The following is a 26,839-nucleotide window of genomic DNA, read 5'->3' on the forward strand; positions in this document are numbered from 1 at the left end:
TCTCCTGATTTTTTTGGGGAGTGGTATGGGGGACAGATGTGAGAGAGCACTGGCCAATGGTGAGCAAAGGGGGGATGGATTGGACTGCTCTCTGGGTGTCTCTTCTTTTAAAACTCCTGTGCTCTGTCTAACTCACAATCCTCATATGACTGGGTATAGGGACAGGAGCAGGCTTCCAACCAGCATCATCCACACCTGAGAACACTCAAAGACACTGTAGCCATCCCATTTTGAAAAGAAACACATTTTCCTCTTGACTTGACACTATAATACAGAGAGAAAGAAGTCATCCAAGTTTGTGATTGTGAGAGGGACACCATGTGGGACTTTACAGAGATGACACTACTCCTGTCTTTCCTGGTGGCAGTGGCTGTGGCTCAAGGTACGTCAAGTTAATGTCCTCACAATGGCATGTTCATTTGAATTAATGATTGATTGCTATAAATTAGCCTACATAAATCAGAGTTTTCAAATATATATACTTTTTTAAAGTGTGAACTGTGTTTTAAGATGTTGGTTAATCTATCCCAAAAGAAGCCGAATATTTTCCACAAATATTTCATAATATATGACACTGTGTTTGTATCAATGCCTTTGTTTGAGATGCCATTTAACTGTCACTGTGGTAAGCAATATCATTACTCAAATGAGAAGTCCATAAGAGCCAATTCAACCCTGCACCCTGAACAGCTGCATCATTCTGACACACTGTCAATGATCTACCGTCTCTAGTAGAGCACTCTTGGTTTCTACAGTAAATGGGGAAAATAGCGACAGCTCTCATGCTTCGATTTAAACGTTTGAAAATGTTGTTAGAATGGTGTTTATGGTAATTCAATACGTGCACAGATGTCTGTCCCCCTGAACTTTAGAAGGTGAGAAAATAGCCTGTCCCAGTGGATGTCAGTGTTGGACCAACAGTGGTCACCAGTGTTACATTAGTGAATACGCCCTTATGTGAAACTAGGGACATTTTGTTTCCATAACTAGGGTTGACAGTGAGGGCTTGTGAAGAGCAGAATCAACAACCTCTGCATCATCAAAACAGTAGCTTTGTGAGAAGGCGTTAAATTCACAGTAAATATGGTATTGGCACTGACTCTGGCCCTGCATATAGCTCACTTACATTCTCGTGTTCTTATTTGATTTCTCATGTGTTTTTGTTCAGCAGTCAGACATCCACCAGCGGGGTGGTCGACAAAAAAAACACAGCGTGCCCGAACGATCGGCGGAAGAATAGCAGATCAACATTCAGTGTGCTGTGTGTGGTCTTTTAGGTGTTAGTGGTTTGATCCTACTGTAGCACCATAGGGATGCTGTCTGTCCCTGCAGGGTTATCCCACCTCTGGAGGTGTTAATCGTGTGGTGTTAAGTCATCAGAACGCTCATTTCATTAACACGCTGTCATGTTCATGAGAAGCAGATGGATGTTTGGGGCTCTGGTCTAGTGGCAACACGTGTTTCTCTGACGTTGATTGTACAACGTCCTGGTGGCTGTAGACTAGTTACAGTATACAGTAAGGCCTAGATTCAATTCGGACCGAGGACAATTGACATTGAAAGGTCCTTGCCGATTGAGCCTACATATGCAGCGTTTACCGTGAATGCAGTATCTGTCGATCGGATTGAAGCTAGCCTTGAAGCTGTTATAATGGATGGATAGCCCTGGGATTATTTTAGAATTCAGTGCGTGTACAGTCTTGTCTGTACAGAAAAAGTATCACACTAACTAGGTGTTTGATAGAATGGACAGTGACGAATTCACTCACCAACACATTGTGGCAGATGTGGTATTTTGTCCCCATCTCACCTCAATACATTAATCAGTAGCTGCAGACTCTTCGCGGGACTCAGTCTGCACTCCCCAAGAAAACTTTCACTTTTATTTCCCCTCCTGATGCCTCTATCTCACCTTCCCTCCATCATTCTCTTCATCACGCTCAGCATTCAGAGATTTATGACCTGTTTCTCTATTCGGGGAGACAGCTGCTCTGCTCCTGGATGCTGGGCGCTACTGAGGTGCCGAGACAGAACACTGTGACTGACATTACTCAGTCAGTCAGGCTAAACCTAGTCCTAGGTCTTAGTTGAGTGTTTTATATAGCCAAATGCCAAGAAGGCTGCCTGTTAATGAACTGTAATGTTCTGTGGCCGTGCCAGTCTCGAGATAGAGGTGGGCCAACTGGGACCATGAAGACGTCGTCTCAGAACTCCAAAATCAATGTTGTCCTGTGCTAATCGGCCTCATTCAGAGAGACTAGCTAATTCTCCAGATGCTTCCACAGACTGACTGGAGAGCAGTGGGCCAGCTAAACCAGTCACCAGGGAGTCTAGCCCATTGACTTTAATGAGAAAGGGAGGGAGAAGAAAGGGATCAAAGTAAGTCCCCTGTATTCCCATCAATCGTCACATCAAGGCTCTTCAAATGAAATGACTCAGGTTTCTCTCCTACCGTTTGATCATGCTGATGTCTGCATTGAAGGAGCTATGTACACTAGCATTACTTTCTGAGACATAGGAATAGGTTAAGGCTCAAGAAGCAGTTATTTCTCAAGCTCCTGTATAGCTATTGTAGAAGCATAGACAAGCACTTGCAGACATACTGTATTACTAGGAAAATACCACTGAGACCATTAGTTGTTTTTTATAGCTTGAATTAGTACATTTAGTACGGTAGAATAAGTTGACGCGAAGAACACAAAGCCTCTGTTATCCTTTTTTAAAATCCCCCCAAATGTTGTGGTTGATTTGCATCATTAGTTAATGTCTGGGGGAAAACTGTGTTCAGGATAATGGACCACAGATGCTGCTGACCAATAATCAATCAGTAGCTCCCCAACCAGCCCTGCAGCCAAGAGGGAGGGAGGGAGTAGAGTGAAGTGGAATGGAGGGAGGGAGGGAGGGAGGGAGGGAGGGGAGTGGAGGTAGGGAGTGGAGTGGAGTGGAGTGGAGTGGAGGGAGGGAGGGAGGGGAGTGGAGGTAGGGAGGGAGTGGAGTGGAGTGGAGTGGAGTGAGGGAGTGGAGTGGAGTGAGGGGAGTGAGTGGAGTGAGAGAGTAGAGAGAGGGAGTGGAGTGAGAGTGTAGAGAGAGGGAGTGGAGTGAGAGAGTAGAGAGGGAGGGAGTGGAGTGAGAGGGAGTGGAGTGAGAGGGAGTGGAGTGAGAGAGGGAGCGAAAGAGAACAGACCGTCTGATTCTTCCACTACAGTACATCTCAGCCAGAGTATGGGCCAAAGAAACAAAACAGCTTCCACATGTTTGCAAGGCCATGGCATAAACACTCACTCACAGACACACACACATCAAAAACCCTTACTTTCTGTTCTGGGCAATCATTTATGTCCATTAATCCATACTGGATGGCAGAATTAACTTTTCAGCCCAATGGTTTGCCACAAACCTTTTTTCTAAATAAAATGCTTCTGATTTTGGACAAATACCTCCTTATTACCTAAATCCAAATAAGGCCAGGCTCTGTAACAGATGTTTCCAGGGCTCTAATGCTTCACTGCACACGCCTGTTATTACACTTAACTGTGGGGCTGAGGCATGGCAAAGCTGCATCAACACTGTGTGGAGAGACGCCCAACGCTCACCCGCCACTCCATCCAAGCCATTTCATAACACAGAAAAGTGTTTTTACATTTTCTTCTTGTAAAGGCTCTGGAATATTTTAAACAACCTCCAGACCTGCTGAAAAGTCTGTGTCTCTGCCAACACACATCTGTCTGGGCTGCCTGTCTAATCTGACTGAAGTCTTTCTCTGGGTATCAAACTTCACAAACATATACTTTTATTTTCTTGCAAATTTTTATTAGCATGAGGCAATGGCCAAGTGTACATGCTGCTCTGTCGAGGAAAACACCAGGCCGAGCTGCTGAGAAGGCAACAGGAGAATGCCCTTTAGAAGACCCTGCTGTATTAATAGATGGTTTTGTCCTCGTGTACCCTTTATCTAAAGCACAGCACCACATTAAAAGCAGCTTTATGACATGAATGGGAGAATGCTGAACACACCTCAAATAGAAGTGCTACCAGAATAAGGAGCAGAGGCCAGTAGGTACAACAACGCCAGGCATACCAGACATTGGCACCAGAATGGTTAAGCCAAGGCAGTTCGGGTGCAGTGGGTTGCTAGCATTACAGAGACAATACTGGGGCTGGAAAAGAAATTCCAACACCCAGTTGAGAGTCTCCCTCCATGACTAATAGAACATTGCCTGGTATTCATCTTTATTAAGTTAAGCTAGCCTGTGTGTCTATATTAAGGGGGAGAAAGAGGGTCTGTTAATAGGTACAGAAACATACTTGGAGCCGTTGTTAATGTATTGTTTCCATTACATGGGGACTATACTTTGACCATTTCCAGTATCTTGTTACTGGGTTGGTGTTTTACAAGGGTCATGGCGGGGTAGGAGAGAGGCCTCTATTAGGGAAGGTTAACCAGGAGTATAGACTTCAAACAGAGGAGAAAATCCGGTTCAGTTTAATTGTGTTTCCTCACACATAAGTGTGTTTTAACACATTGTAGATGAAGTAAACCCACTCACGTATCATTATCAGGAAACAGCGCAGATAAAATCACTGGCTTTTTAAATTCACATATAAAGTGTTAACAAGGCACTCAAAGGAACGTTAACTAGTCAAAGTCAACCACTGGAGCAGAGGCCAGTGCACTTAGACACCTGCCATAGCTGAATACAGAACATAATGTGGCCCTTTGATCAAATATGAATTCCTATATAAAATGCCCTAATGCACCTCGTAAAACTACTCTTGTAATCTTTTAATGGTTGAGGTTGCATTATGAAACATCTTGAAGTGGTAAGTGTAAGCAATGTGTCCATGTTAGAGTAGCCACAGCCTGTAATAGTGCAGTTCTCTGTCCAGTAGATTGTTCCATCAAAACCCTGCCCCTTCCAACAAAAAACACAAACAATATCAGTTTCTAATTTCCAAAAGCAGGAAGTAGAATAGGCACAACCCCACACAATTAACTAATGATGGCATTGGTACTTACAAACACTCCCTGTAACAAACTGCTCCATCAAGCCACAGCAGTGACTGCAACCCACACATCTTTAAACTCGAATCAAATCAACGTCCATTTAATGCGACAAGGTCAGTTGGACGTGTGTCCAAACCCGACATGTATCCACTCATTAATGTCGGAGTTGTTTTCCTCCACAGTTCATCTAGTAATGATTAGGAAAGCTACAGAGAGAGTAAGAGAAACTGTCAGAGGTAGTTTGCTGCATAGGCATTCACATCTGCGCTGCAGAGGTTGTGTGGAGAGGCATTTGTTTCTATTTATCCAGTTATTCCATATCAATGACGGAAAACTGATATCAAATATGAAAACCCCTGTTTATGATCGACAGTATCAAGCTAGAAAAGCCCACCTTGCATTGACTGCAGCCCATTGCTTTCATGTTACAGATACACCTGCAGTATGTAGGCCTGTGAGCACAGCAGGCAGTCTGGTTTAACCAGACTGCGAAGACTGACCTGGAACCTAATGTACGTAATACAAATTAGAAGACAAGCCATTCCCTGGGGTGACCAGCATACCGTGAGAAAATGCTCTAAAGCCATGAAATTGGAAGAGAATCGTGTTGGCGTAACAAAAAAGAGCCACAGTCAGCAATAACAACCAGAGGGACTAGACTGACGCTTGCCCCTGCATTGCGTGACTTAGTGAATGTGTCCCAAAACTCTGCAGTGTCCCTCCTAAAGCGGTAAGCACTCTCACAGACAGCCAGTCAGGCCGTGAGACAGTCCATGGTGTGAATGGCTTTCTCAGGCCGCAATGGCTTCAGGCACTTGGTTGGGAACCGAAAGAAAGGACTCCGCTGTTAGCCCTTTGATGCCTAATGCTGCCGCATATGTGGGGAGTGACTAGAAGTGTGTTTGTGTGTGTAATATCAAAGGGAATGACTGCTGTCTGTAGAATTCAACCAGCATAATGACAAGATCAGATGCAGATATAGAGAAGGCAGATGTACAGATGACAAAAGGGACAGATGGATCTGCTGTGGTCAACTGGACCCAGTTCATTGGCTCCTGGTTCTGCAGGCCCGTGCATTCGGAAAGTGTTACGTTACAGCCTTATTCTAAAACTGATCGAATCATTCCCCCCCCTCATCAATCTACACACAATACCCCATAATAACAAAGCAAAAACAGGTTCAGAAATTTTAGCACATTTCTTAAAAATAAAAATATCACATTTACATAAGTATTCAGACCCTTTACTCAGTACTTTGTTGAAGCACCTTTGGCAGCGATTTCAGCCTCGAGTCTTCTTGCGGTATGATGCTACAAGCATGGCACACCTGTATGTGGGGAGTTTCTCTTATTCTTCTCTGCTGATCCTCTCAAGCTCTGTCAGGTTGGATGGGGAGCATCGCTGCACAGCTATTTTCAGGTCTCTCCAGAGATTTTCGATCAGGTTTAAGTCTGGGCTCTGGCTGGGCCACTCTGAAGGACATTCAGAGACTTGTCCCGAAGCCACTCCTGCGTTGTCTTGGCTGTGTGTTTAGGGTCGTTGTCCTGTTGGAAGGTGAACCTTTGCCCCAGTTGGAGGTCCTGAGTGCTCTGGAGAAGGTTTTCATCAAGGATCTCTCTGTACTTCGTTCTGTTCATCTTTCCCACAATCCTGACTAGTCTCCCAGTCCCTGCCGCTGAAAAACATCCCCACAGTATGATGCTGCCACCACCATGCTTCACCTTCGAGATGGTGCCAGATTTCCTCCAGATGTGACACTTGGCATTCAGGCCAAGGAGTTCAATATTGGATACATCAGACCAGATAATCTTGTTTCTCAAGGTCTGTGAGTCCTTTAGGTGCCTTTTGGCAAACTCCAAGCGGGCTGTCATGTGCCTTTTACTGAGGAGTGGCTTTTGCGTGGCCATTATAATATAAATGCCTTATTGGTGGAGCGCTGCAGAGATGGTTGTTCTTCTGGAAGGTTCTCCCATCTTCACAGAGGCACTCTGGAGCTTTGTCAGAGTGACCATTGAGTTCTTGTTCACCTGACATGCACTGTCCACTGTGGGAACTTATATACACAGCGGTGTGCCTTTCCAAATCATGTCCAATCAATTGAATTTACCACAGGTGGACTCCAATCGACTTGTAGAAACATCTGAAGGATGATCAATGGAAACAGGATGCACCTGAGCTCAATTTTGAGTCTCATAGCAAAGGGTCTGAACACTTATGTAAATAAGGTTTCTAAAAACCTGTTTTTGCTTTGTCATTATGGGGTATTTTGTGCAGATTGATGAGAAGAAAATATGTTGTATCAATTTTAGAATAATGCTGTAACGTAACAAAATGTGGAAAAAGTCAAGGGGTCTGAATGCATTGTATAATATACCATATATACCTATACCAGGGTATTTGGAAATAGCCACAGGATGGTTTTTCCAATACCGAAACTACAGTATTTCTTTAACATCTTTGATTTTTTTAAATAAATTTGAATAATTGTGTATACTTTAAGTAAATATCTGCAGTTAATTCATGCAATTTGTTAGGAGATAAAGAAGATCGCGTTCTTCATTTCACCTGTCACATAATTTTTCATTATGAAGTTTACTGGTTGTCCCCAGTCACATGGTGTTTGTTTAGAAGCACAACGACAAGAGACGGGGCGGAGCCTTGTGAATTACTCACTGTTGTGCAGCATGTTCCCGGTGATCTAGTTACAGTATAGAATTCACAGCTAAATGTTTGCCAGCTAGATATCTTATAACTATTAAGTTAACAGTCTAAAATGTGCTAAATGCCCTGCAGTTGTGTATTAGGTTAGCTAATTTAGTAGCTAGTTAGCTACCTAGCTATGTGGTTAGCGTCTTCCAAAATCAAGCTTCGCTTGGCAACAGCAGAGAATCCCCTCCTGGAATAAGAGCCTTGCTGGTTTGTACTTGTTTTGTGCGTGGAGCAAACGGTGAGTAGCATTTTTTTGTTACTTGTATAACTTTATGAACTGGGATGTCTGTCCCGGAAATACTTTAAGTCAGAGACTGTATAAAATGTTCGTAATGCGCTCATTAGTATTTAGTTAGCATTCTCTATTGGATTATACATGTACTTGTTAGCATTGGTAATCTTCGAAATACAAAGGCTCAGGAGGGTTTGAAATGATCGCCCCTTGTGTTCAGTGCCGGTATTACCGAATATCCCGTATGACAATCTGGATACCGCCCAAGCCTAACACACACACACAAACACACACACACACTTACATCACAACTGATGCTACCAGACTCTTATTATGATTTGTAAATAATGCACAATTTAAACACTTGCCCCCAGTCCCCATTTCCCGAAAACAAACGTGTAAATATTGGACTACAAAATGTGCCTTCCTTTATTATACTTGTGTTAAAATCATTATTCTATTCTACTGAGACATTTACTTTATGTTCATATTCTTATCTTTTATTATTGTTGTTGCGTTGTCGAGAAGGAACCTGCAAGTAAGCATTATGTTGGATCGTGTATAACGTGTATCTCGTACATACGACTAATAAAACTTCAAATTTGCTCAAACCCTAGATCCTAATCCGAGCACTCCGTTCCACCACCTCTGTTCTCTTGACCATCCCAACCCTACGTGAGGGCAGCTCCTACTGCGCCCAGTCAAAGCTCTTCTCTGTCCTGGCATCCCAGTAGTGGAACAAGCTTCCCCCTAAAGTGAGAACAGCGGAGTCCCTGCCAATCTTTCGAAAACCTCTGAAACTCTACCTCTTTGAAGAGCATCTTAAATAACTCTCACGGAAATGTAAATCTGTATGGAGCTTTTCCAGAATGATTGCTGACATTTCCCTAGCTTGCAGGGGCGGCAAAATAGAGTCCGGCTTGTCTTTGTTTTCTGGAAACCCAGACACCCCAGGGGCAGTGTACCGAGATCGGGTAACCCACCCCAAGACTACCCTGTGGCCTTCAACCATGGCCCGCGGAGTGAGACGTAGACATTCCTCTCACATTCACAGACACTCAGATAACCTGATGAGAACGCGCAGATCACCCACTATTCAGACATGTAGCTCCGCAAACTAGAAAACCGTCATGCTTCCGCCCCCATAAATCTGGTTCTCCCTGTTGTAAAACGTGGTGGATCCATTGAACAGAGCTCCTGAGGTCACTGTTACAGTATGGTCGTGGTGCAGGTAAGGTTGGTGGTCATGATGTAATGGTGTATTCATGGTGTGGTTTTCCCCATCCAGGACCCATCTGGAACAGCTCTCTGTTTAAGAAGTGGAGCCAGACAGAAAGGAGCAGGAAGCTGGCCTACAACACACTGACCGAGCCACAGCAGACCACAGGTGAGTGAGCTCAATCCTAATGCCACCTGGTTTACCAATAGAACCCGGGAGGGAAGAAAACTCACACAACACTGTCTTCTGCGCCAGACAGAAGGGATTTCCCCCTTTTGATGTACTGAAACTCCTAGACTTTACACACCCATGGTAAGAGCAGAACATTGACTGTTAATATGTACAGTTTTATAACATACTAGTAACATTAACATACAACCTATCAGAGTTTGGGGTCAAGTCCAATTTTTTAGCAAAGGCCAAGGGTGAGACACCATGAGGTTTTTCCCCAATTTATCAACTGAGTTTGAATTGATTTCCAGAAAGGAAATGACCTGCCTGTATTGTGTACTTAATGTTCAGTTCCAACTAGACATTCACATTCCATTATGCTTAGATTCCGTCTTGTTTCTTTGATTGAGCAGTCTGGTGAAACAAGACAATGGTGTTAACTTGTCAGGATCATAGCAGAACAAAAAACGTGCATGGAAATAAGAGTCTATTTTATATTCACAAGTTCAGTTTAACTATTCATTACAAAGTAAGTACAGGAAATTAAAACTAAGTACCTAATGTCACCACAGGGATTAAAATGCACTGGATTTTGATAAATTTGCAAGTGTTTTTAATTGAACAAAGAGACTAGAGGTCACTAGGTCTGTGTTGAGATTGTCTACCTACAACAGCACAGAGAACACATCCTGATAATGTCCCTCAATAGATCACCTCACTTCGCTCCTGATCCCTCCCAAGGGTCTCGTTCCAATGAAGCAATCTATTATTCAGAGAAAGAAAGATCCATGGTATGTTGCTAAGGGAATGTAGTGAGGTTGTTTCTTCACATCTTTGGAAATCCTCAGAGCTGAACATGTGGCAGACGAAAGCTAGACAGCGTGCCTCTATCCCTTCCGCCCTCCTCATCTGACTGCCTGAGTTGAGGCCGCAGGGCTTGGAAAGAGTTTGGTCAACGCAGGATCCCCTGGGTGACTCAACTCAGCAGAAAGTGGCAGTAGCAGACTCTTCTCTTAAACGTTGTGACCTCCCTCCTTGTTGTGACTCGTATCTCCCTGTCTTTGTCTCCCTCTGCATGTGTGGCAGGTGTGACTGAATGGACGTCCTGGTTCAACATCGACCATCCAGGGGGGAATGGAGACTACGAGCGGTTAGAGGCCATCCGGTTCTACTACAGGGAGAGGGTGTGTGTCCGGCCTGTGGCCATGGAGGCCCGCACCACGGACTGGGTAGCAGCAGCAGAGACTGGGGAGGTGACCCACTCCAGCCTAGAGAAGGGCTTCTGGTGCATCAACAAGGAGCAGCCCTACGGACGCATCTGCTCCAACTACCACGTCCGCTTCCAGTGCCCACCAGGTACCCACAGACCACAATACTCCCTTCACGTGGGTTACAAGGGCCACTTAGCACAGTAGCAGATGCATGGCTTATGGACACTAATGATCTGTTCGTCTTTTCCCAAATTGTGAAAGAACTGTGCTTGTACAAACTTCAGGCCAGCTTACTTGAGTCCATTCTACCCATTCTATCTCAATGTGGAGAACTCACTCACCCTTGTCACTCTGTCTTGTTTCTGTGTGTCCAGTTCAGGCCTACTGGACAGACTGGGCCGCCTGGGGAACCTGCTCTGCTACAGCCTGTAATGACGTGGGCATCCAGGTGCGCAAGAGGAAGTGTATGAGCATCCAGCCCCTGCCCCTGCTGCTGGTGCCCCCATGCCAGGGCCACCACACAGAGAGGACGGAGTGTGCCACCCCACCATGCGAAGGTACCCTCCCAACACAACCTATACATAGACCTACAGCAGGGGTGTCAAACTCATTCCATGGAGGGCAGAGTGTCTGCTGATTTTTGGTTTCTCCTTTCAATGTGTCCAGTTAAGACCTAGACAACCAGGTGAGAAGAGTTCCTAACTACTGTAATCAGTGACCTTCAATCATGTACAAGGGAGGAATGAAAACCTGCAGACACTCGGCCCTTCGTGGAATGAGATTGATACGTGACAGTACAGTATACCGCGCCAGTCTTTAACATCAAGCCGATCATTATCATGGACCTTTTACCTAATTCCTCCTCTGCCAAGAGACATTCAGCTGATCAGAGTCATCACTGACACGAAAACAATCGGTATCATTGAACTGTAGCCAACAGATCTGAGATGTGGCAGTAGGTACATTAGCCGTTCGGTTGTTTAATAAGTACAAAGACTACGCCCACAGTAGAGCCTTTGGCAGCAGTATAGTTTCTCATACATAAAAGCCTCTTCTCTCTAGCTGTCACATTTCTCCTAACTTCTCCCGAACATGGGCTTCTTTCAATTATCTGTCACTGTCGTAAACACACCGTTTGATGTGTTTAAGGCTCCAAAGGCTTTGATCAGGAGGAGGCTGTCACGGTGCACTTTGCTCCCTAAGGGGAATCAGTAGCAGCACCGTCTCTGCTCAATCCCATAGAGAGGAGGAAACCACCTGACACGTAACACTTTCATCAGTTGACCAGTAGTCTGGCAAAAGTCCTGTGATAATACTTTTACAATGCCTCTTTCCTTCCTCCTTGCTTTAAAGTTACAGTTCAGTTACAGTTTATCATCTGGATCATTAATGTTTACTTTCTGCTATTTGACCAGCCAAGTGGACTCCTTGGAGTCCATGGGGAGCATGCTCGGCGACCTGTGGCAAGGGTCGCAGGATCAGGAGGAGGACCTGTGTGAGAACCTCTGTAACAGTGCAGTGTGTGGGACGAGCGGCGGAAATCCAGAAATGTGGGAAAAATCCATGCCCCCCACGTAAGTTGTAAATCTAAAGAGACAGAGAATATGTCTGTGAAAACAAAATAACAATTCTAATCTAATGTGTAAAAGTATACTGAATGTATTGTGTGTGTGGGTGTTTATGTGTATGTCTGTGTATCTGCAGCCAATTGTAATCGCGAGTGTCCCAAAGGTCGGCCCAGTGAGGACTGCAGTCGCTGTGTGTGTGAGGGCCACGTGCTCCAGGGCGAGGTCCTCAGTATGTCCGGTGTCCCTGTAGCGGGGGCCAGGATAGCGCTGGCCAGCCAGCCCAAGATCATCTACGCCCGCACTGACTCCAAGGGCCTCTTCAGACTCCCAGGAGTCTGCTCCAGCTCCCCCACCCAGCTCTACATTCACAAGGAGAAGTTTGCCCCCGTTACCACCTCCACCTCCAGCAACAGCACTGGGTCATCCTGGGTACGGGTGGTCCTAAAGTCTGCAGGCGAGTCACGCTTAATAACATTAACAAACGTATGTTCTCTATGTACTTACTACTGGGTTGAGCCAGTCAGTCTGTCTGTATAACCATCCAACCACTAGAGTCAAACTAGGGGAAGGATGTATAAATCAACAATCTGGACCACTGGAGAACAGTCTGAAGTAGTTCAGACCATTACAACCAAATACATTATATATACAGGAGTATATGGACAACCCTTCAAATGAGTGGATTTGGCTATTTCAGCCACACCCATTGCTGACAGGTGTATAAAATTGAGCACACAGCCATGCAATCTTCATAGACAAACTTTGGCAGTAGAATGGCTTTACTGAAGAGCTCAGTGACTTTCAATTTAGCAGCGTCATAGGTTGCCACCTTTCCAACAAGTCAGTTTGTCAAATTTCTGCCCTGCTAGAGCTGTCCAGGTCAACTGTAAGTGCTGTTACTGTGAAGTGGAAACATCTAGCAGCAACAACGGCTCAGTCGCGAAGTGGTAGGCCACACAAGCTTACAGAACGAGACCGCAGAGTGCTGTAGTGTGTACAAATCGTCTGTCCTCGGTTGCAACACTCACTACCGAGTTCCAAACTGCCTCTAGAGGCAACTTCAGCGCAATAATTGTTAGTCAGGAGTTTCATGAAGTGGGTTTTCATGGCTGAGCAGCCGCTCACAAGCCTAAGATCACCATGTGCATTGCAAAGCGTTGGCTGGAGTGGTGTCAAGCTCGCCGCCATTGGACTCTGGAGCAGTGGAAACATTCTCTGGAGTGATGAATCACGCATCTGGCAGTCCGACGGACAAATTTGGGTTTGCCGGATGCCAGGAGAACGCTTCCTGCCCTAATGTATAGTGCCAACTGTAATGTTTGGTGGAGGAGGAATAATGGTCTGGGGCTCTTTTTCATGGTTCAGGCTAGGCCCCTTAATTCCAGTGAAGGGAAATATTAACTTTACACTACAATGACATTTTATATGATTCTGTGCTTCCAACTTTGTGACAACAGTTTGAGGAAGCCCCTTCCTGTTTCAGCACGACAATGCCCCCACGCACAAAGTGAGGTCCATACAGAAATAGTTTGTGGAAATTGGTGTGGAAGAACTTGACTGGCCTGCACAGAGCTCTGACCTCAACCCCATCGAACACCTTTGGGATGAATTGGAACGCCGACTGCGAGCCAGGCCTCATCGCCCAACATCAGTGCCCGACCTCTCTAATGCTCTTGTGGCTGAATGGAAGCAAGTTCCTGCAGCAATGTTCCAACATCTAGTGGAAAGCTTTCCCAGAAGAGTGGAGACTGTTGTAGAAGCAAAGGGGGAACCAACTCTATATTAATGACCATGATTTTGGAATGAGATGTTCGACCAGCAGGTGTCATGTAGTGTATATACAGTGAGGCCTGGAATTATTGGATCAATTGATTTAAAAATCAGCAAAAAATACTGTAAAATAAACATTGCAAATGTATGCCAAACAAAAAACAATGATTGCAAAGTTAAACAAACCATAGAACTCTATGCAAAAAGACCACTTCTAACAATTTCCATTTAACATTTTTACAAAAACATATTTACTTGAAAAACTGTGCAGATGCAAAGTTTGACAACAGAATGACTGTACCAACAGCAAAAACCATCATTCTGTTACCAAACTCTGCAGTGTTGTTCAAGTAAACTATTAAAGGTAGTCCTTGTGCATAGAGTTGTATGGTTTGTTTAACTTTGCAATCATTGTTTTTTTTATTTGACAAACATTTTAAAGTGAAAAATCTGAGTCTCAGCATAACTGTGGAATTGCCTTGAGCTATATTGCATGCTCATTTAATTTTTTAGAAATTATTTTATTTTAATACAATTGCTAAGAGAAAGATTTTGTTTAACAGGTAATTAAAAAATATCTCAAAATGATAGGGGTCAAAATGATTGGCTCCCCTGTTTTCAATACTCCAGCACCCTTCCCTTGCGAGGATAACGACACTGAGACTTTTCCACAAAAAAAATGTATGAGTTGGAGAACACATTGGGAGGGATCTCAGACTATTCCTCCATACAGAATCCTTCCAGATCCTTGATATCATTCGTCTGCCCGCTTCAATTCAAACCACAGGTCCGGAAACTGAGATGGCCATTGCAAAATATTTATTTTGAGGGTCAATTAACAATTTCTTTGTGGAATTTGAGGTTTTTGGGGTTATTGCCTTGTTGGAAGATTAACTTGGGGCCAAGTTTCAGCCTCCCCTTGTTTAGGTCAACGGGCATCATGAACTTTACCAAGTACCAGGACATTTGAGCCAAAAACCTGGTTGCCTCTGCCAGGAGGCTGAAAATTGTCCGCAAGTGAATCTTTTAGCAAGACAATACCAAAAGTACACATCCAAAGCCACAAAGATATTGATATTTGACCACAAAATCAACATTTTGCAATGGCCATCTCATTCTCCAGACTTGAGCCCCATTGAAAACCTGCGGTATGAAATTGTATTAGTCACATACACCGAATACAACATTTCACCTTACAGTGAAATGCTTACTTACGAGCCCCTAACCGACAGTGCAGTTAAAAAACAAACATATAAGAGATAAAAGTAACAAGTAATTAAAGTGCAGCAGTAAAAAATAACAATATATACAGGGGGCTCATAAGAGTCAATGTGCAGGGGCACCGGTTATTTGAGGTAGTATGTACATGTAGGTAGAGTTTAATTAAAGTGACTATGCATAGATGACAACAGAGTGGCAGTGATGTGTGTGGAGGGGGTGGGGGGGTGTGAATAGTCTCGGTAGCCATTTGACTAGATGTTCAGGAGTCTTATGGCTTGGGGTAGAAGTTATTTAGAAGCCTCTTGGACCTAGACTTGCTCTGGTACCGCTTGCCGTGTGGTAGCACTTGGCGCTCTGGTACCGCTTTATCCAGAGCGATTTACGTGTGGTAGCAGAGAAAATCCTAGGTATTCCGTGTATGACTAGGGTGGCTGGAGTCTTTGACAATTTGTGAGGGCCTTCCTCTGACACCGCCTGGTATAGAGGTCCTGAATGGCAGGAAGCTTGTCCCCATGTACTGGGCCGTTCGCACTACCCTCTCTAGTGTCTTGTGGTTGGAGGCCGAGCAGTTGCCATACCAGGCAGTGATGCAACCAGTCAGGATGCTCTCAATGGTGCAGCTGTTGAACCTTTTAAGGATCTAAGAACCCATGCCAAATCTTTTCAGTCTCCTGAGGGGAAATTGGTTCTGTCGTTCCCGCTTCAAGAAGGTCATGGTGTTCTTGGATGATGTAAGTTTGTTGGTGATGTGGACACCAAGGAACTTGAAGCTCTCAATCTGCTCCACTGCAGCCCCATCGATGAGAATGGGGGCGTGCTCGGTCCTCTTTTTCCTGTAGTCCACAATCATTTCCTTTGTCTTGATCACGTTGAGGAACAGGTTGTTATCCTGGTACCACATGGCCACGTCTCTGAGCTCTTCCCTATAGGTGGTCTCGTTGTTGTCGGTGATCAAGCCTACCACCGTTGTGTCATCGGCAAATTTAATGATGGTGTTGGAGTCGTGCCTGGCCGTGCAGTCATGAGTGAACAGGGAGTACAGGAGGGGGCTGAGCATGCACCCCTGAGGGGCCCCTGTGTTGAGGATCAGCGTGGCGGATGTGTTGTTACCTACACTTACCACCTGGGGGCGGCCCGTCAGGAAGTCCAGGATCTAGTTGCAGAGGGAGGTGTTTAGTCCCAGTGTCCTTAGCTTATTGATGAGCTTTGAGGGCACTATGGTGTTGAACGCTGAGCTGTAGTCAATGCATAGCATTCTCACATAGGTGTTCCTTTTGTCCAGGTGGGAAAGGGCAGTGTGGAGTGCAATAGAGACTGCATCATGTATGGGTCTGTTGGGGCGGTATGCAAATTGGAGTGGGTCTAGGGTTTCTGGGAATTGAAGATGGCTGTCCATAAGTGCAGATGAAGGATATCAAGGATCTGGAAGGAATCTGTAATGGTCTAAGATCCCTCTCAATATGTTCTCCAATCTCATTAAACATTGTGACAACTGCTGACGTAAAAAGGGCTTTATAAAATATATTTGATTGAAAAGGCTGGGTTTTGTTATTCTCGCAATGGGAGAGTGCTGCACTATTGAAAACGAAGATTAAGGATTTTTTTTGTATTACTTGTTGAACAAAATATTTGTAAAAATCTATGTTTTTGAGCATACAATATAGTTCAGTATTTATTTTATGAAGTATTTTTTGCTCATCTTTATCAAAGGATCCAATCATTCCAGAACTCGCTGTATGTGGAAACTAAACACAGGTGCAGTTACAGGGGCAGTATTTTAACCATAATCACACCAATCATTTTTCATAAGTACGGAGAACAACAAGAGTTTAAACTGTAGGCCTGATGAAGTTTTATGGAATCATGATGCCTCGGTGGTACCATTCATAACAGTTTCGGAGCCAGGTTTTTAAGGATTTGTTTCCTACTGCTTTGCAGAGAAGCCATATGTTGTAAAGCACCCGGAGGACAAAGTGCGCTACGAGGGACAGCGTGTGATGTTGTGCTGCAAGGCAACAGGGTCGCCCATGCCTGACAAATACAACTGGTAAGATAATGCATTTACTTCTAAATTTTGGAAAAATCCTCCAATTTTTATTTTAATCATGACTAGATGCCATTATTTTAAATGTTAAACAGAACATTCTAATAAGCTATTTTAACTTTTTAATGGCATGTTCTCCTTTCCAGGTACCACAATGGGACCCTACTAGATAGGAATGTGTTTAAATACGAAGAGGATCTGCTGTTGAGAGGCCTGAAGCCAGAGCAGACTGGACATTACTACTGTAAAGCCAGCAGCCAAACAGGCAGCAGCAAGTCTTCACAGGCATTCCTCACTGTTATCGGTATGTATAGACCTTATCCATCAAATCCTATAGTAACTGTACCTATAATGAACAGTATGGGAAGGATGCTGGATGAAGTCAACTGAATGAGAAAGGAAAAACAAAAAAACTTCAGCAAATTTTACTGTATCTGTTACAACTAAAAAAAAAAAATACACTCAAGGAAAATAAGATCATTAAATATCAAGGGCCACAGAATCTGGCAGCACGTGGAGCAGTAAGGTTTTATTATGTTTACATTGGTCGAAAGCAGCCTTGTCTAAACAAATCTTCTTTACCGAGAAATCGTGGACACAGTAAAAACCCAAATCCCAGTTCTCCAGAGCTCCCCGTATTGAAGTGAAATCCAAGATTGACAATAAATCCTGTTCATTTTTTTTTTGCCAAGTCAGAGAAGAATGTGTTTCCACATCCTTGCGGGATAGATACATATTGTGCATATTCCCCAGTTGCTTGTTAGCCACGATATAGATTGACAAATGGGGTTTGCGGAGGAGTGTGCTAAAGCAATCAGCCCCGGGCTACAGCCTGAGAGATTTGCCCCTGTGACTAGACCAACAACAACTGGAGCATTAAGGCTCTTAGTGGTGAGTGATGAACCTGCTTCACACTACCAGCCCAGTGTGGTTCCCTTCACTAGGGAACATTAGGCTACACTCCAGTTAATTAATAAAATATTCAATTCAATTCATTCATATTAAAAAGACAGGACTACAGATGTAGGGTCTTTCCTGAAATGCAGGAAATGTCAAACTTGCAGTGTATTTGAGGTTTAAGAAAAGCTTCTTAAGTTTGTAATTTCCACTTTGAAATGTCAGACTTGATTTTCCATTACTAAAAAATGTATTAACCCCTAGACAAATGTCCATTATTTATAATCCACATAATTCAAATATCTTATTGCTGCAGGATTATTTTCCTGCTGTAGCAAACTGTCTCAATTTAAGATCTTACATCTGTACCATTTTCTTATCGTTTCTTTTAGTTGTTGTAATTTTAATTAGTTTTTGAAAGAACGCAAAGGGACCAGGGACGGAAATTACACATTGGGCTAATCAGACTGTTCCATCTGTCTGCAATAATCTTCTTATTTGGAGGATGGGGAGTTTAACAGGAACACTGGAGCGTATACTCAGCCATGATGTCATGCACATGAATCATTTTGCCAACATTTGGGTAAACACAAATCTTTTCTTTCCAATTTCCATCTGGATGGTTGGTGAACAATTGTTCTCCTGAAGTTCACATCTAATTACCCCATTATGAATGATTTGTTGTGCAACTTGGCTAATCGTGGTTGTCGCTCAGCATGTGGACAGAGAGAGAACGTGTGTTTAAGTGAACACTTTACATTGCGTATCCTTTAACATGTAGTTACCTTCATTGTACCTTGATAACCACAATGCAATTAACCAGCATTGCATAACCACCAGATACCTATAAGAACAACACTACTCTTTTTTTCCCACTGAGAATAAAGGAAACCTCTAAATGTTGTTCATATTACCATAGTTACAGGTATTGTTATTGCATACTAATTACACTAATGCTCCCTATGAAAATTAAATTCTAGGTAATTACATGTTAATGTGAAGTATGACAGAGTGGGCCATTTGCATCTTGTTTTTTGTATGAAATAAGTGAATGAGTAAATGTACTCCTGTATGCGCATATGCTTGTATGTTTACAGCCATAAAACACAAGTGTATTCTCATTGCTAACTCTATGTGTTGTGTATTCCACAGCTAAAGGCACACCGGCATGCAACCCCACTCCTGAGAACCACCTCATCAGACTGCCCATGGACTGTGTTCAGCCAGGGACGGACTCTATGTTATTCAACGCCGGCCGCTGCCCCCATAACAAGTGTGCAGGCTCCCTGGACTTTGACCTGCGCTGCAGGGATGGAGGTGGCTACTGCTGTGGGGTCCAGAAGATGGAGAGCCGGGTAATAGACTGTGGGAGCTACAGCCTGCCCATCAAAGCGGTAACTGAGTGTGGCTGCCAGAAGTGTGTAGTGCCCAAGGTGCTGGTACGTGGCAGGGTGGTCACAGCAGACAACGATGAACCACTGCGTTTTGGGCACATGTACATTGGCAAGGAGAGAGTAGGCACCACAGGGTACAAAGGAGGCTTCACACTCAATATAACCCCAGACACAGAGAGGCTAGTAGTCAACTTTGTGGATCCCACGCAGAAGTTCATTGACACTCCTAAGGTGTTTATCTTCGACAGGAGAGGAGGGTCTGTTTACCATGACGTAAAGGTGATGAGAAAGCAGGAACCTATTGATATCAATGCTGGAGAGACAAATACCATTGACTTAGGAGAAATTAAAGGGGAGGACCCTATTGGACAGATCGTCATACCTCCAAATTCTTTCCACAGGAATAATGGGGAGGTGTACAAAGGTACAGTGAAAGCCAGTGTCACCTTCATTGACCCCAGGAACATCACCACAGCTGCTGCTGCTCCTGGTGAGCTCAACTTTGTGGACGATGAGGGTGACATGCTTCCACTGAGGACATATGGGATGTTTTCTGTTGACTTCAGAGATGAGGCGAACCAGGAAGTCCTGGGGGCTGGAGCGGTCCAAGTACTCCTAGACACGCAGCACGTCAAAATGCAAGCTCACATTCCCAAAATGAAACTGTGGTCCCTCAACCCAGACACAGGTATCTGGGAGGAGGAGAGTGACTTTCACTACACTCAGACCACATCTGGTGGTAATGGGAGGAGCAAGCGAGAGGAGCGCACGTTCCTCATAGGTAACATGGAAATCAGGGAGCGTCGACTTTTCAACCTGGACGTGCCTGAGAACCGCCGCTGCTACGTTAAAGTGCGGGCGTACATGAATGACAAGTTCCTGAATACTGAACAGCTGGAAGGTGTGGTCATCAGCCTGATAAACCTGGAGCCCAAGCCTGGCTTCTCCTCTAACCCCAGAGCATGGGGTCGCTTTGACAGTGTGATAACCGGACCCAATGGAGCCTGCCTGCCAGCCTTCTGTGATGCCCAGGTGCCTGATGCTTACACAGCTTATGTCACAGGAGTTATGGGTGGTGAAGAGCTGGAGGCAGCTCCCTCAACCCCAAAGATGAACCCAAACATCATTGGAGTGTCTCAGCCATACTTAGACAAGATAGACTACCAGCGATCAGACCACGATGATCCAGCTCTCAAGAAAACAGCCTTCAGAATCAACTTGGCAAAACCCAACCCCAACAATGTGGAAGAGACCAATGGACCAATATACCCCTATCAGAGTTTAATAGACTGTGAAAATGCTGGAGTCGATGCCAACCACTTCCGATTCTTCAGAGTGGAAAAGGACAAATACGAATACAATGTTGTGCCCTTCCAAGAGAACGACTTAACATCGTGGACGGGTGACTACCACTCCTGGTGGCCCAACCCTCAGGAGTTCAGGGCTTGCTACATCAAGGTCAAGATCCAGGGGCAAAAGGAGGTCATGATAAGGTCACAGAACCATGGAGGCACCCACCCTGAGACCGCAGGTCAGCTGTACGGTATAAGAGACATCCGCAGCACCCGTGACATGCATGTGGCCAACACCTCCGCAGCGTGCCTCGAGTTCAAGTGCAGTGGCATGCTCTTCGACCAAGCCGCAGTCGACAGGTCCCTCATATCAGTCCTCCCACAGGGAAACTGTCGGAGAGTGGGCGTCAACAGCCTGCTAAAGGAGTACCTGACCAAGCACCCCCCTACCTCACCGAACAACGAGTCCCATACCTTCAACATGCTGGGCCCTGTCGACCCCTTGGGGCACAACTATGGCATTTACACTGTCACAGACCAGAACCCTAGGGTGGCAAAAGAGATCGCCATCGGACGCTGCTTTGATGGTACCTCTGACGGGTTCTCCAGGGAGATGAAGTCAGACACTGGAGTTGCTCTGACCTTCAGCTGCCCAGAAAGGACTGTGACCAGGGAGAGTCTCTTCCAACGCCTCCAGACGAACCCCAGCCAGACTCTTTCTCAGATGGCCCGGGACATGCGGGAGGCGCAGGGGCTGCAGGTCCGGGGAAGGTCCTCCCGGGTGGTGACCTACTCCTCTGGTTCCAGCAGCCGCAGATCCAGCTCCTCTACCAGGAGAAGATCCACGATGCGTGCACAGGACAGGCAGTAGATCTGCCGTTAAGTGAGTTACAAGTTTTTGTTGAGCCACAGAATGAAAATTGTTAGTGCGTGTAATGTTTTCCTAACACCTTTCAATCTACTCTTAGGTCTTTGGGTTGGAAATAAGAAGATGGCGTCCTCACAACCAAATAATGAAATGTTAAGTTGGGTCAGCTTGGTGATGTTGGATGTGAACTTTCTCTGAACAGCACGGTACTCTATTGAAACAGTAACCATTCCGGCAAAACCACACGGAGGAGAGAAATTAAGACATGTATTTTCTCTGAAACTTACTTGAAGGGTTTGGCAATAAATATCAATATTCATTTTATTATTTGAGAAGAACTACATTTCTTTAGCTTTCATCAGTCCAGCAAAGGACATTAATTTAATTGGCGTTATTAATAGGCTTTTATGAAGGAAACAACAAAATCCATTTCTGAGAAATCAAGTTTATATTTGGATTTGTAGCGTTCCACATTAACCATTGTGGCTGTCTTTTCTGATGTCTATGATCGCATGAGTTATAACCAACTGTAAAAGCCAGTCTAAATGCTAAACACTTCCTAATTGGCCAAAGCTTTCCATTGTACTCACGAGTTCCTCAAAATCAGAGGAACATCAGGTCCTAGTGATCCAGTCTGTTTGTAACAGACAGTGGGCCCCTTTTCTAGAAACCGGGAAGTATTCTCTGCCAAGAAGAGGCCTATTTAAGATTCATTGGGGTGCAAGGAATTATCGTTCTCTGTTCCACGGACGCGCTTTTTAGTACCCTTGTTTCTAGGTTTACTAAAAATCATGTTTAGCATGTCACATTGCCAACTGCGATCCAGACAAACTTTACTGTAACTTAACCACAACATGCATCAGGACCCTAGCCAAGACAAGCATCCCTTAACAGATTTCACCAGTAGTCTAAACAGAGCCTGCGGTATGGGACCTGGGAGAAGAGATTGTGAGGAATGACACAATTACCTTCAGCCCTCACTTCCCACAAAGTCCCCAAGTACTCATCCAACACACCTCTGTCTGTTCTTCAACATCCCAGGAATGTAAAAAACAAAACAAATAAACAACAGACATGAAAACCCTATTTATACATAGCAGAGAATTAGCTAGACTAATTCTGAGACTGTATTGTTGTTTGGTGTGGGGGGGATGTCTGTCTTTGTCTCATGAAGTACAATAGCTATATTCCATTTTGACTTGAGAGCCCTTGCAAATCATCATGTGACAAGCCAATATACTGTACTTGGTACTTCTGGTAAATAGGGTAAATCCTTCAGTATACAGTGCATTCGGAAAGTTTTCAGACCTCTTGACTTTTTCCATATTTTGTTACGTTACAGCCTTATTGTAAAATTGATTAAATTACATGTTTTCCTCATCAATCTAAACACAATGCCCAATTATAACAAAGCAAAAACTGTTTTTTAGAAATCGCCATAGATTTTGCAAATGTATTAAAAAATAAAAAAGCATACCTTATTTACATAAGTATTCAGACCCTTTGCGTTGAGACTCGAAATTGAGCTCAGGTGCATCCTGTTTCCATTGATCATCCTTCAGATGTTTCTACAACTTGATTGGAGTCCAGCTATGGTAAATTGTATTGATTGGACATGATTTGGAAAGGCACACACCTGTCTATTTAAAATCCCACAGTTGACAGTGCACGTCAGAGCAAAAACCAAACCATGAGGTTGAAGGAATTGTCCGTAGAGCACTGAGACAGGACTGTGTTGAGGCACAGATCTGGGGAAGGGCACCAAAAATGTTATGCAGCATTGAAGGTCCCCAAGAACATGGCCTCCATCAATCTTAAATGGTTCCTCTGTGAAGATGGGAGAACCTTCCAGAAGGACAACCATCTCTGCAGCACTCCACCAATCAGGCTTTTATGGTAGGGTGGCCAGATGGAAGCCACTCCTCAGTAAAAGGCCCGCTTGGAGTTTGCCAAAAAGCACCTAAAGGACTCAGACCATGAGAAACAAGATTCTCTGGTCTGATGAAACCAAGATTGAACACTTTGGCCTGAATGCCAAGCATCACATCTGGAGGAAACCTGGCACCATCCCTACAGTGAAGCATGGGGATGTTTTTCAGCGGCAGGGACTTGGAGACTAGTCATGATGGAGGGAAAGATTAACTGAGCAAAGTTCAAAGAGATCCTTGATGAAAACCTTCTCCAGTGCGCCCAGGACCTTCCACCAGGACAACGACCCTAAGCACACATCCTAGACAACACAGGAGTGGCCTTGGGACAAGTCTCTGAATGCCCTTGAGTGGCCCAGCCAGAGCCTGGACTTGAACCCGATCGAACATCTCTGGAAAGAACTGAAAATAGCTATGCAGCTACGCTCCCCATCTAACCTGACAGAGCTTGAGAGGATCTGCAGAGAAGAATGGGAGAAACTTCCCAAGCTTGTCGTGTCATACCTATGACTCAAGTCTGAAGCACCTTAGGCAGGGATTACAAAGTACTGAGTGAAGGGTCTGAATACTTATGTAAATATGATATGTTTTTTTGTAATACATTTACCAACATTTCTAAAAAAAAGTTTTTGCTTTGTCATTATGGGGTACTGTGTATAGATTGATGAGGGGAAACAAACTATTTAATCAATTTTAGAATAAAGTTTTAATGTAACAAATGTGGAAAAAGTCAAGGGTTCTGAATACTTTTCGAATGCACTGTACTTAAGTAATAAGGCCTGAGGTGGTGTGGTATATGGTCAATATACCAGGGACAGGGCTGTTCTTATGCACGACGCAACGCAGAGTGCCTGAATACAGCCCTTAGCCGTAGTATATTGGCAATATACCACAAACCCCTGAGGTCCCTTATTGCTATTATAAACTGGTTACCAAGGTACTGTAATTAGAACATTTAAAAATACAAACCTGTGGTATACAGTCTGATATACCATGGCTTTCAGCCAATCAGCAATCAGGGCTTGAACCCCCCCAGTTTATAATACAGATATTTATACGGGAGCTTGTAGAGGATTCCTTTGCATTACAGTGAATAACCATAATTCAAATGTTAGGTCATCGTTTTACATAGTCTGTGTCAAGTATACTTCGGCAATCTGCTCTGATAACTTTTCATATCTTGCTGCATGACTCAAACTTTTAGCATTAATTGTACAATCATATTTTCAGCTACAGAGAACACAGTACCTTTCCAGAGGGAAAAATACATCTCAACTGTACTGTTTTCCAGTAGCAACTAAACAACTTATTACTAGAGTTAAGTTGCAGACACACCTTCGTCTATTACAGGACCAATTCCAAGTGTTTCCCAATGGGAAAATACATTCTGGAAAAATGAATCTTTATTTAAACAATCCCTCAGTAGAACCAATATTGAGCATACCATCTTTCTACCCCTCACTGAGTATGACTTTTAGAGGCTCTCCAGTGCTTTGGCAGTACAGTGGCAAGTGGGAAGATGTTCAAGGAGGCCTATTTAATTGGATTCTGTAATTGGAGGAAAGTTCCCCATTGATAATAGGTCCAAACTTGTTTATCTATGTAGTGGGTGGCTGTGGGTCCCTTCAGACCGTTGGAGAGCTCCTAGAGCTGAACTAATCCAAACCCAAATGAGTGTCTGTGGACTACAGAGGCGGCAAACAGGTCTGGCACGTTATTATCAGCCCAGTCGTTAATGAGGAAATAAATGACAAATACTCTTGGGAGCACTTTGAAGAGTTTGACCAAGTCTTTCATAAAAAGCCAAACAAGTTGATTTCCAGACTGCTGTTGGATATGATTTAGGCCCAAGAGGTCAAGTCCATTCAACATTAAAATGACCCTACTATTAAATTAGCTGAAAAATCAAGGTGTTTTCTTACATTTCAGTCAGCAAAACATAAGTCAAAAATAGGACAATTAAATAGATGTGCCACATTTACTTTGAGATCAAATAGATTGTACAAATCTATTGTAAATTGCCTATGAAGAGCAACATGTGGAAATGATGGTTTATGGTCCTCTAGTCATTATCAATGACTTCTGCCATCATGGGCCTGTTAAACCCTCTTTGCATGGAGAGTCCACCTAAGCAGATTGTTGCAGCCGAGCTGCATCTGTGATGATCCCTCCCAACTCCTGTTCACCACTGAATGGTGTCAGAGCTATTGGGACAACTGGAGGACATGTAATACCAAAGATATCCAAAGGAGTCATTTGTGAGAGAAGGATGAGATTATCTTGTGATAGTTTTTAATAAGAGGGAGCTGTTGGAGAGAGAAGGGGGGAAGTATTCTTTGACCTTGCTGTCAATCACTTATCTGAAGCAGAAGCAGTCTCATATTGGAGTAGACCATTTAAAGGCAAAGTGCACTGACATGTTGAATGGTAGATGTTTCATAGAGAGGCTATGGGGGGAGGTTGAGATACAGAGCAAGTCTTAACTGCCAATGTTACGTAACACATCAAGTGAGAAAAATAGTAAGGAATATCCAAATAGTCTCTTTGTCTTTCAGAGGATTTCAAAGTAGATCTTTAAGAGCTGGATGACATTGTTTAATGAGTTGAAAATAATGTTGGGAGTTTCCTAACTCATATAACAAGGAGAAAGAAAGTTTTCCCATTTCAAATTTAGAAACTTGACAATTTGTGGAAAAAAAGTGATTTATTTTTTAAATAAGTAATAGCCAAATGACATGATTCCCTATGACTCTAGATACTGTTTCAGGTTCTAACAATTCCAAGACAGGCCCATGCTTCACAATTCAGATAGGTGATTAAATAACAATTCACATTTTCTCCTGGTTTTCACCACTTCTCCATTGCAATTCAGCAGTCTTGTATTACTACTCGTCCTGTCAAATACTAGACACTATACAGCCCTGCCTTGGCATCGGGTTGTTTTCCGAGTGTGCTTGTGCCATCAGCATGATGAGTGCATGCATCTGTCCTCTCCTGTACTGTCTGGCTGCTCGGACTTATTTTGGAATATCCTCTGGTGAAGCGAGCAATGGATATTTCCACCATTGCCTAGCCTATAAAGAGAGACTTGTATAGTTGCCACTGTGCTCTGGGAGAAGTCTTGGGCCCCCATCACACATTATATAAATCAATTCCTGAGAATTCTCTGTAAATCATTATGTAACATGTATTGCATGGCGTTGCCCATTTGTTTTTCTTTTTCATATGGTTTTTATGTGTAAATTGTGTATTGTATGACATTTACTAAATGTATGAGGAATTGTAAATAAACCTTTGACTTTTCTGGTGA

General features: G+C 43.9%; 1 protein-coding gene across 1 annotated transcript; it reads left to right on the top strand.

Annotated features, from left to right (window-relative positions):
- The first annotated feature begins 155 nt into the window (after positions 1 to 155).
- LOC135512747 (cartilage intermediate layer protein 1-like) lies at positions 156 to 26,839 on the top strand. Its single transcript, XM_064935083.1, has 10 exons — positions 156 to 382; positions 9,235 to 9,333; positions 10,423 to 10,692; positions 10,922 to 11,104; positions 11,963 to 12,121; positions 12,252 to 12,569; positions 17,045 to 17,153; positions 17,297 to 17,454; positions 19,200 to 21,616; positions 21,702 to 26,839. Exons 1-9 carry the CDS (start codon positions 319 to 321, stop codon positions 21,602 to 21,604), a joined length of 3,765 nt encoding a protein of 1,254 aa, XP_064791155.1. The 5' UTR covers positions 156 to 318; the 3' UTR covers positions 21,605 to 21,616; positions 21,702 to 26,839.

This window comes from Oncorhynchus masou, chromosome 24 (assembly GCF_036934945.1).
Source record: "Oncorhynchus masou masou isolate Uvic2021 chromosome 24, UVic_Omas_1.1, whole genome shotgun sequence".
Lineage (NCBI taxonomy): Eukaryota > Metazoa > Chordata > Actinopteri > Salmoniformes > Salmonidae > Oncorhynchus > Oncorhynchus masou.